Source organism: Ammodytes marinus (genome assembly GCF_949987685.1).
Source record: "Ammodytes marinus genome assembly, chromosome: 3".
Classification (NCBI taxonomy): Eukaryota; Metazoa; Chordata; class Actinopteri; order Uranoscopiformes; family Ammodytidae; genus Ammodytes; species Ammodytes marinus.
In genome coordinates, this window is record NC_137232.1 from 27,396,500 (window position 1) to 27,408,992 (window position 12,493).

General features: G+C 40.3%; 1 protein-coding gene across 1 annotated transcript in view; it reads right to left on the bottom strand.

Annotated features, from left to right (window-relative positions):
- Positions 1-11,975, bottom strand: part of grm5b (glutamate receptor, metabotropic 5b) — a gene marked incomplete at both ends in the record, with an annotated part of 44,521 nt that extends 32,546 nt beyond the window's left edge. The window contains 5 exons of the mRNA XM_080054047.1: positions 1,897-2,071; positions 2,569-2,643; positions 10,021-10,135; positions 10,336-10,770; positions 11,820-11,975. Coding sequence (XP_079910173.1) covers positions 1,897-2,071; positions 2,569-2,643; positions 10,021-10,135; positions 10,336-10,770; positions 11,820-11,975 — 956 coding nt within the window. The remainder of the gene's footprint in view (positions 1-1,896; positions 2,072-2,568; positions 2,644-10,020; positions 10,136-10,335; positions 10,771-11,819) is intronic.
- Between the last annotated feature and the right edge of the window lie 518 nt (positions 11,976-12,493).

The window sequence follows — 12,493 nt, forward strand, 5'->3', positions numbered from 1 at the left end:
TGGCAGAGCCGGTCCCCGAAACGTCAATCTACTAAATTCTATGCGGCTGCTGGCTCTGAGCCAGCTTTTTTAGATCACCGTTAACAGAGCTGCGGCTGTGGGTTAACACTCAACTTTTTTTCAGCGAGCACACGACAGACGGATGGTGAGTATATATTAGCTCGTTTTGACAAAAACGTGTTCTACATTTGATCACTGTGTGTGCCTTTAAGCAGCTTTACTGGATAAGTGAGAGGTTAAGTGTTTTGCTCAAAGGCACATTCATAGTAATTGTTAGAGGAGGGGAGAGCACTATTGTCGGCTCTTTCTCGGTTTGAAAGCTTCAGGCTAGCGCTCAAAATAGATGTGTTGCTGTGGAATATTATTTGAACTGAACACAATGCATCAAACCCTTCGTATTATAAATACAGAACTTAGAAAATAACTTAAGCCATGACACGATAATAAAGTTACAAACTACAGAAACTAATCCATTCCTATAATTGTATGAGTGGAGAACCTATCTCTCCTTTCACGTTCATCTCTAAGGGCAAGGCAAACTAAATGAACAGGACAAACAGCAACTTTAGTATGACTCCAGACATTACCTTACTCTCAGCAGGATGACGATGGTGATGATGATGTATATGAAGATGGGTAAGATGAGTAAGATGAGAATAAACACCATGGTGGCGGCGACAACAGAAATGATGCTGGCTACGATTTAGTCACACAAAGCAGATCACTGTGGGGAGAGTAGAACATAATTGAATAGAATTATTATTGTGGCATTTAAATGGTAATCACATGATAATCCACTAAAAATCTATTTTGTTCTCTGCATATTGGCTGGCTTAGGTGCTAGAATCATTATTCATCATATGTTTATTACAGAGTTGGCATGGCAACCAAAGCTCATGAGGCTTAAGAGCAACTTTCATATGCACACACGCACACGCATGCATACAATCACACACACACACACACACACACACACACACACACACACACACACACACACACTCTATATACAGATGCAAAGAGAAGTGAAAAGTGCATTCACTTGAGTGTAGGTGGGATTCTTCTAATTGAGACTTAAGCTTAATGTGAAAACCACCTCCACAGTTCATCACAACATGTGTGTTTTCGTGAATGAATAAAGGGCTTTTCTTTTTTTAAATAAAGCAGACTCAACAAACAGGAGTTGTAAAATATCCTGCTTTACCTGTCACAGAATAAGCTTTACTTGTTGCTCAGTGAATCAAGGCCTGGCTGTATACCAAGGCAAGCAGAAGCAGGCCACCTCCACTGAATCGATTAGGTCCTTCACTAACGTCAAAAGGAACAAATGAGATACACTGCCAAGAAACGAAATTGATCATGAAAGATTAAATGTCTCTACCAGTAAAGCAGGCTTAAGTCACTACGCTTACTAGTTACCAGCTGGATGCACATTTAAGGCAAAGCAAGAACTTAGTTGAAATTAGTTTGAAGTAGACTTTTACCATCTGGCCTTTTTTTTAAAAAACTTTAATAGCTCTGTTTTTAGGATCATCAATGGCTCGCATAAGAGGTTTATTTTAGAGAAGAGAGCCGTGCAACAGCTTTGTCTCTCCATCTGCTCTCTTAAAACATCCAGTGGCTGAAATCCCAGCTGCCTGTCTATGTAACGTGGAACACAACTGTTACGAAACAAACTTTTTTTACTGCTCCAATCATATTCAAATAGTAATAACATAAACTGAGCAAAACTCATAGAGTAATACACATAGGAAATCAGGGACTCGTTGATACATCTCTATTATATTATTTCAGAATAAGTAGGACACAGTTAGATATGCTAATTTTCTTTTTTTACCCCTGTATTGCAAAATACATAATACAGCGAACTGAACTTTGTACAGTAGCTCCACTGACCTGCCGATGAGTAGGAACTCTCCTACTAGTCCCTGCCGTCTCATGGCCATGAGGATGTTGCGGACAGTCATGCCTTCACAGAAACATGCCACCACTCTGGCCTTGGGCAGGTGTGCTCGAAGCCTCTCCAGTAGCCGGTCAAAGCTCTGCTCTCCAGCATTGCTCCAGATTTTGCCTGAGGAAAAAACATGTCAGACAAAAGCAAAACGTGGGCTTTCACTGTCGTGACACATTTACTTACTAGCTTCGGTTGATGTGAAGTGTTGAGTTGCTTCTGTTTTAACAAGGTTCTCCATTTCATGATTTCGTTGTGTTCAGGTGTCAACAGCCTGACACCCACAGTGTGAAATAAGTCTTTACAAGGAAATAAAACAACAGGCCAACCTTTATTGTAAAAGATATATGGTCTTGTATAATGGATGCTTGTAAGCTGAAGAGATAGGCAGCAGGTCAATTCCTTGAACTGCTGACAAGATCGTGTCTCTGTTTGACAAAATGTAATGTAATTTTTTACTGTATGAGTGCTGCTAATTGCTGTATGTGTGAAAATCCTAAAAATCATACACTGAAGTAAATTCAATGTAGTTTATCAATTGACTACACATTTCTGTAATATTTGAGATTTATGTTGCTTAGGTTATTGCTGTGGTTGCCTTGAACTAAGTCTCTTACCAGAGTGAGCTATACAGATTCCCTCCTTGGCCGCCATGTCCTTGAATGCTTCCATCCCACTTTCACCATAGTTGCCTAGAAGGGGTAAGAATAGGGAGGATTTGAATATTTCAGTTTTGTTTTAAAATAAATACATATATACACAAATGCATATTCACAGAAAAAATTATATAATGATTATTGACATTATCGATTCAATACAATTCATGACTGACCTGTTTCACTGAAACAATAAATGTGCTATAAGGAATCATAACATTTTTCCTAATAGACAATAATTTTAAGTGGAAAAATTATAAAGACTGATTCCTTCTGATATTCAACTATATGCTCCCTGCAGTAACTTGCCTGCTTCTGAACTGCTCACAAAGGCTCAAATGTATGTCAGAGAAAGTGTCTCCCCACTTTGGCACCCATTTCTTTGCCGGAGAAAGTGGGTGACCTGGAATTTATGCTAATGAAGGGTTGTACACACTGGCAAAGATTATGAAAGGATTTCCCCTCTTCCTCTCCCTTTTCTCTTTTCCGTTTCTGTGTCGATTGAAGAAAAGATCAAAAACATCTCTTTCTCACCCTTTTTACCAGTGTTTATCTCTTTTCTAAATCAATGAGGTTGTTATGTCTTCTAATGTGTCCTCCTTTTTATGGAATGTGTTATCAACAATATAATGCCATGTAATTATGCATGATTGATCTGTGCTCTCCTCAAACGGATGCAGAATAGGAAGAGGTCAAAATGATAGAAAAAGAGTCAGAAAATGAGAGAGATAAGAGAAGAAAAAAGAAACAAGTGGCAAACCATGGTGGGAAAGGAGAGCACACAGAGAGAAAAGGAGAAAGAGAGGACATATACAATCCCTGACCGTGTGTGTGTGTGTGTGTGTGTGTGTGTGTGTGTGTGTGTGTGTGTGTGTGTGTGTGTGTGTGTGTGTGTTGGAGCGAAGTGTAAAGTCCTGTAATTAGTGTCTCAGTGAGAGGAGTGGGAGACAGATGGTACAGACTGTCCTTCCCCCTGCACATGTTGACACACACAGACACTTGTGTACGAACGAACACATTCATACTGTTAGCATCATCAAAATCAATAAAGCTTGTAACCTACTTCACTCTGGTCTCACCCGGGATTTATGTGTTAGACGTCTCTTTCTTTCTCTTCCTCTCTCAACCAGTAAGCCGTCATGTATCTCTTTATCGCTCACATGCACACTTTCTATGTTACTTTACATTAATAGAAATCACACTGACAAAAATACACTTTTTGCGCCCATCCCTCCTAAACAAAAACCCGCCCACCCACACATACACACACTGACATTCATCAGTGTTAGCCAAATACAGCTTTTTATTCCTCACTACTGCACACCAAATTAACTGAATTCTCCAGGATACTTTCAAACAAACACTGAAACCCTCTAGGCAAATACACAGACACACACATACACACACACACACACACACACACACACACACACACACACACACACACACACAGACCTATAAGTCGTATTCTGCATTGATGTTAGAAGTAATCATAAAAAGTCATCAAATTCCTTTACCAATTTTGCATGGGCTGTGATCAAATGCAGGAGACCTAAATAAAAAGCAGAGTGAAAATTAACAAAACCCTGGGATAAATAGCGAGAAATTACTGTCCAAACAAAAGACAATTCTCTTCAATCTGAGTTCTTTGTTTTCCAGCTCAGCACTTACTTCACCATTGACCCCCTGCTTGTTTCAAATCACCATGCTACTCTCCACTGTCTCAATCTTTACCCTCTTTGTGTTGTCCTATTGTGCCAGTAGGGGAGAATGGGGTTATATGTCACACGGGTTGGTTGTCACAATCGTTACATCTCCGAACCAGAAGGCGCTGTCTGTGAAATTTTGGTATGGAAATATCCAGAATTGGGATCAGAGGTCACCTACATAGTCTTCCTTGGATTAGACTGCTGAATTTGAGGTGAGAGGACTGTTGGTGTTTTTCATGTCAAATTGAAAATATTTAGCTCCTCAGTATTTTTCTTCTAGGCTTTTACACAATGGGTTATAACAAAACACTTGTTACCCTAAGAAAGTGTGAAGGGTAAGCTATAGTTTAGATAGTTGTTAGCAAGCTAATTAGTTGTCAGATGGTTGTTGGCCTCGATGCTAGCAAGAAATTCAAGTTGGGGTTGGTCGTCACAATTTTTGGGGGGTTGGTTGTCACATGTTATCTGCAGCCAGAAAAGGAACCCAATAACGAAATAAATTGTCAAGCTGCATCCTCACTGACACCCCAGAGAAGGGAAAAATAGAGCAGGAAAAGGCAGCTAGCATGCAAAAGAAAAAAGGGCAACAGAATCAAAACAACCCAGTGCACCCCAAACTAAACCAGCTGCCAAGGCTACTGCACCCCAGTGCACTCAACCCAAGCTGGAGAAGAAGAAACAGTAAGTTATGTAGGCCTATTTGTCAACTTGACAATCAAATTAAACATTCAAATTTAGATCTGCTTTCTTGCCTTCTTTTTATGATTGTTCCCATTAAGATAACATTGTGACAAACAACCCCATAGTGTGTGAAAACCGACCCCTTGATGGGGTTGGTTGTCACAATGTGTAAGGGTGTATTTGAAGATTAACTTCTTCTTTATTACAATAAGTTAGAGAAAGTGAGGGGTACACATTTCAAGCCAACACCTTAAGCTTCAATATAATGTAGGTGTGACTATTGAAAGATGTGTAGGTGATGAGCAATTTTCACTAGAATAAAAAGTGTGCCTACTAGCCCCGGTCTCCCTTATACACACACATAGCTAGTTGTCATAATCTCCAGCGTAGCTCCATGGTGACTATCACATTTTTGGAGCAAAACACCTCATAAAAAAAACCCTTAGAAATGTGGTTTTGCATCTCAAAGTGTATAAAAAATAAACTAAAAATCAAATTCAGTACATTTGCCTCAAACGTCCTTCATACATGGTGGTATTTTCCTTTATTGCATTCCCTCCTGATGAAAATACAACACAGAGAGCTAGCACATTCACAGCTTCTCTCTTTTCTTCTATACACCTCTGGGCTTCTCTCCCTTTTACCTCTTGCTGCTCCTCTACAAAGCCGTGTCTCCCTACATTCACATCTATAGCTTTAATGATGAACAACAACAACAAAAACATCAAAAAATGAAAAAAGGTTTCACTGTGTGCTCTTGACATGAACGCCGCTCTACCACCTTCTTCTTTGATCTCTCCTCATCGTGTTATTCGTCAGTCTCATATATTGCAATACTTTACAACATGCAATCAAATGCAAAACTGAAATGTCTTCCTATTGCCCTTTGTGGAGCTCCCTCTCCTCCCCCTATAGCTACTTGCTTCTCCCACCCCCACTTTCTCATGGCAACAGATCGGGCAGTAACATTTATACAGAGACAGGCCTGTGTGTCTTTTTCTCCCCTCGTTTCCAACCCTCCCCTCTCCGTCTCACCCTCCCTCCATCTTTCTCAATTACCATCCTCATCCTCTTGTCACTCTTATCAGGTCTATTACACGCAATTACATGTTCCCGTACGTTCCCCTCTCTCCTTGTCTCATTGTCTGTTTCCTCTTCTCAACCCTCTTACCCTCCGATCACAGCTTCAACCCCTACAAAAAGACAGTCAAAATGTAGACATGTTTAACTTAAAAGGACATCCTCCTGGCCTTTGCCTTTCACCTCATGATCCCTCTCTCCTGTTCTTGTTTTCTCCCAGTACTCCCTTGTTCTCACAACTGCCACCGTTCCCCTTTCATCGCATCTGGAGTGCTACAACAATGTGCAGCGAAATGTCAGACAAACATAGTAATACCCCTGGGGCAGACGCTCACTGACACTCATACACCGTCAAACACAGAGTTAAACAGAGATTACACAATTACATGGCTAATGTAACACACACACACATTAACGCGAATGTAGAACAGCGTGAATCAGCACACAGACATGCACAAACTCCGGCAACAAACGTTTCTGACACCGACACATGTTCTTCCTCTAAATGTTGTTGCGCGTAAAATTAGGGCTGCACTTTATTATTATTATTTTCAGTATCAATTTATCTGCCATTATGTTAATCATTTGGTCTTAAAATGTCTGTAAATAGTGAAAAATCATTATTTTGATTAATCAATTACTTGTTTCGAATGTGGAATTTGGAATGTAAACTGACATTGACCTGCCCTGAACACAATGGCCAAATCTTCCGTTCAGTCAGTTAATTGGATTACTCACTCAATGAATTATGCAAATGTATACCATAGTGTACTGATAGGACAGACAACATTAAGCCATCCCTTCTCTAGTCTTAAAACATGAATAATAGTTTCAGATGAGTGTATATGAGCTCAAAGAAGTCTCAAAAACGAATTTAGTTTATTCTATCATATTCCTTTATGATATTTGTTATGTTATTTGTAGTAGCTCAGTTCAAGACACTAATAGAATGTTAGTAGGAGGGAAAACCCCAAAAGACCTTAAGGTGGCACTAGCCATTAGGAATAGTATCATGAAAAATAGCTGTTGGATATATTTTAATGAATTTCAGATTAAATGTTCATATCTGCTGTCCAATATTTTGAAAAGAAAATAGCTACAGGCTACAGAAAGGATGCAAATCAACAGTTTTATAACCAAACCCATGGTGTTTGCCTTTTATTATACTCAACAAACTCTGGATCTAGACATATATAATTATTTGCCCAGAAATCTCACTCTTGGGGCTTCAAACAGGCAAAGAGAAATGCTGCATCGTCACACAGTATTTGTTCAGACCAGGTTAGCATAAGACCCAGGCTTTATATCAGTTTAAATTGATTCAATTTCATCCTACATAACTGCATATTGGTTGAGTTTTAATTTATCAGTAAGGTGATTAGATTTTACACACAAACATGTATACATGCATAAGTGCACACCATTAGCACTGATGCACGCATGTGTACTTACTTATACATGTACATGTACATGTACATGTGCAGGTTATTACCTGGTAATGCACTTACATACTCAAGGACAATGCTATGAATCTGTTTTACAACAGCAATAGCTCAGCATTTATTTTAACCCCACAAACATCTATCTGGGCCCATTGAAAATATTTTTAATAGGAATTGGTAGAGCCTGGGCAGCATGAAGCCTGGCAAACCAATCTTTTTTAACACAAACCATTAAATGGAATCCCAGGACATGAGTTCTGAGATCTGAACCAGAACCAATTTGACTAGATGTAGTGTAATCCTGTGACCCAGGCTCATTAAAAACATGGAAGAGCTCTTGTTATATGGGCACCCACCAGAAACTGGCCCATGACCCACCTCAATCTTCACCCTTTGGCCACAGACGGCAACATTTTTCCCTCTTCCCATTATACCTTTCTCTACACAGCCCTCCCAAACACATCCCATTTTCGTCTCCTTTGATCCTGCCAAGGCTATGGCAGTTAAATAGGCAGGGGGCATGTTATGCTCAGACAGACAGACAGACAGACAGAGAGAGAGAGCGAGAGAGAGAGAGAGGGATGATGGGAGAAGAAAGGGAGAAAGACAGAGAGGGGGAGAAAATCAGTGGTGTCAAGATTAGAAGAACCAATAAAGAAAAATAGGAGAAAGAGAAGAGAGAAAGTTAAAGAGGGAAGCAACAGTAACGAGGTAGAGGTGGAGAGAAGGGTGACATCTTGATTAATTGCGAGATTGATCCATTTATGTTGGAGAAGGCTTGGGTGACACATGTCAAATGTAATGTCAATAAAACCCATTGAGCTGAATTGAACTGAACTGAGCGACAAGAGAGAAAGAGTGAGACAAAGGAATACTGAACTGTGTAGCGGCAGAATATGATATTGATTCTCTCCAGTGAAATACACAATGGACACAGAAGACCATGTGGGGAATGTATGTATAGTTTTAAGCTCAGACTGAGAACAGACCAAAAAGTGAAAGATTGTACAAAATATGAGGACATTTTATCCACAAGTACGGTATATATGCCTATGAGCGAGAAGATGATGATGGTGGATTAAACATCAGTTAATCTGAGTTGCTATGCTGCACTACATAATGACTATCTTATCTATCCATCTTTAATATCCAAGGCATTTTTCTAATTTCTTTCTTTCTGTCTCATCTCTCATTTCGATGGTGATAAAACCATTTAGCTCGAGAAAAAGAAAAATGCAAAATGGACAAAACACAGGGTTGTACATCCAACACGCTGCACACATATATTTGGGCATGAATGAACTATGCTATCTTATGAGAAAGAAATAGTGTGAACCCATCCAATAATATTTAATATATATAAGTTCATTACTTCAATGCAATTACCCTGCTGATATTACATGTATTATTCAGTTTCTTGTGTATCGGTTTCGATCGCCTCTTGCCTCCAGATGCAAAATGTTAATGCATCAGTGTCTGTGTGTGTGTGTGTGTGTGTGTGTGTGTGTGTGTGTGTGTGTGTGTGTGTGTGTGTGTGTGTGTGTGTGTGTGTGTGTGTGTCACTCTTTATCATTCATCATCATCATATTATTTGGGGCGGCAGTGGCGAAGTGGGTAGGGAGTCTGCCTCTGGAGTGCAGGGTCGGAGGTTCGATTCCCCGCCTACCCACATGTCGAAGTGTCTCTGGGCAAGACACTGAACCCCAAATTGCTCCCGATGGTTCAGACAGCGCCTTGCTTGGCAGCTACTGCCATCGGTGTTTGAGTGTATGTATAAAGCGCCTTGTGACCCTGGTCTGTGAAGGGCGCTATATAAATAAAGCTTACTTACTTACTTATCAATCACTTTCAGGTTCAACAAGATTTCTCTCACATGCACGCACAGACACAACGCACTGTTGCTGCATTGTTCTCCTGTCCTCTGCATTGTGTTCTTGTGGCTATGACAACTCCCACTAATAAATAAACTGACTCAACTTACAACCAACGTATAAGGTAGTTAGTTTGTAAGTTGATATCATTTTTTAATTACTCTTAAAAATATTTTCTTTGACTCAAGGACACTAATTTGAAGTCAATAGCAATTGCTTTTTTTCCTTCAAATAGCTGAAACCCAACATGGAGAAAAAAAAACAAAAAAAAACACTGGCAGTCCATTTCTGCTGCACTTGTCTTTCTCTCTCTTCATGTCTTTGAACGTAAAATACTATTCTCTTGTTTGAAAGAAAAATCTGCTTTTTCTTCTTGGCTATAATTTTTCCTTTTGAAAAGCATCACAAATTCCATTTCAATTAGACATTTGAGAGCAATCAAGACTTGGAACCTGATCTACTGTTTCATTAATTCTAAGTCGCTCTGGATGAAATGTAGGCAAATGAATCTAATGAGTAGCTAAACCCGCAGTATAATGAGGCGGAGGCAAAGAGAACCAGTAAAAGGGAAATACCGGAGTCTGTGTGTGCAGTTGTCAAGTCAATGACTGCGTGTGTGGGTGGTTGTACCTTCAGTGTGTATAGCAGACACGTAGCTCCAGTTGTATCTCTTGACAATGTCCACCATAGCTCTTGCCTGCTGGGCATCTGAAGGCACCACCCGCATAAAGTACTTATAAAGGCTCTGAAATAACAGGTTTATGACTGTTATCCAGGAGCATTTAGACTCAGTTAAATAATGGCTGACCTGCCATAATTAAATTGAAGCAACATTAAAGTAGCAGTAATACTCTCTTTGTAATTGATTCCATGCAATATTTATGTGCCTACTACATCTGTATAAAAAATGTGTCTTCTTTGTGTACTACAGATACACTGCCTCACCTTGTCACTGAGGTCCATACTAGTGGCAGAATAGGCAATCTGTGGTATGTTGAACAGCTGTAGAAGGTTCTGGACCTGGATGGCCACTGAGCTGGACCCCGGTCCAATCAATCCCACAATGGGTTTCTTCCCCTGCATAGGAGTGGCAGAGGGGTCTGCACACTTCACTGTGGCCCCTCCTCCACCTCCCCAGGGGCCGACTACTCCAGCCGCCTCGTCAGCCTCATCAGAGGAGACCAGTGAGTCCCGTATGAACTCAATACTCTGTTCCAGAGCCACAGCAGAGTGCCAGCAGGAGTCCCGGATCTCGCAGCCCAAGGTGATGTTGGGAAGGATGTTGGGGTCCATGTTGATGCGGTCTAGCGTGTACATCATGGCCTCCACCCTCTGGATGCCATACTGCTCTCGCACCGCACCACACTTACGCTCATGTACCTGTGCAGGGGTTTACAGGCCGGGAGGAGAAATTCAATTTAGTTAATTGAACTGACATTAAATCAACAATGTTGTCTCAATGTTGTCATTACTGATTACGGCATTCATTATTTAAAGGTGCAATGTGTAATCGGAATATTTGGTGGGTGTTCTAGATTGCAACCATCCCTTGGTTACCCCCCTTTTGAATAATTACAGAAGCTACAGTGGCCTTCAAGGACCAGAAGCTAGTTACTAAAGACGGTATTATCCATCCCCTCCTCAAGTCTTTCTACAATATCAAGTGATGAGGAGAAGATGTATTTCTTTATTCTATAGTACTTCTTTGTCTTCCAAGAGCCTTTCCCCAGGACGTCCAGTATATTATATAAAAACACATATGGCCATTAAATTGGTCCATTCTGTGCTTCTGTTCAAACATAGCGGTGCAACAGGGTGGCCGTGTAAGGTGACATACTCCTATAAAAAGGCTCATTCTAATGAAATAAAAAAAACTTAAATTTTCAAGCGATTTTACACTCATTAAAACAAAATTATGAATGTTATATTCCATTTCTACCAAGTCTGTTCTGAAAAAAGGCAATCAATTATACACACTGCACCTTTGAACATATTTTAATTTTTTAGCAGACTGGGAGAGCATATTTATAAAGTCACACTTTCAACACAGGGTCTTGACTGGTGGACTAATATTGGTTTTATATTCACATGGCTGCCATGTTCAAGGAGTTATTTTCTCCTGTTTGCAATTATCCGTAATGAGATGGAAAAAGCTTAAATGTCAGTGGGTGGCTATGGGTCCTTGGGCAGCTAATGGAGGTTGAAGGTTCATGGACTGGAGGTTCCTATTCCTCAACTTGAAAGCATTCTTTGGGTCTTAATAGGCTGGGCCACATTATGACTCTGTACAAAGAAATCTGAAATCTTGACAAATCATCCAAAATCATATTTTTGCCTCTTTCAAATCCAGGCATGATTACACGTGCAGGTTAAGGGCAAGTCACACAAACCATCCTTAGGCAAGCACAGACACAAAATCACAAGATTACCTTGTCAGCAGGCGGCTGATGATGGACCGAGAACAACGCTCCAATGATGATGTCACCAGGTATGTGTGCTACAACTCGCCGTTCGTTGGACTGGGCAGAGTCGGCATAATCAGGCCCCAACCAGACGGACAGAACTAGCAGCAGCAGAAGAATCATCTTGGTCCGTTTGGGTAGTAACCGAAGAGCAGGTTTCAAATTTGCTGTGTTGAGCCGTCACAGGAAACTCATTGTCCAACGAACACTTTTCCTGGCCATGGCAAGAGCTTCTGGCACAGAAGAGCTTCTTGAAATGACTGATGTCAATATATTCTTTCCTTCGGACTACAAGGTGGGACCATCACTGCCGTAGCTGAGATAGGTGCAGTGTTGCAACCTGGGAAATTGAAAAGCAAATCATTTTCCACATTATAAAAGGTAGAGTTGGTCTCAACAGTAACATGTTAAAGACAGTCATGTTCACATAAATCTGTGGACATAATAATATAAAATGATTATTCCACATAAGATACTTTATACGTATGCATTTCTAATGTTTGATTAAATAAGCATCTACTTTTTAATCAGTTCCTGGTTTGATATATACGACATATGCATTAAGATAAGTTTAGTTAGTTAAATTGTTCACTGTACTGCAAAATGGGGAACATTACTAGCCTGGAAATCCAGACCCACAT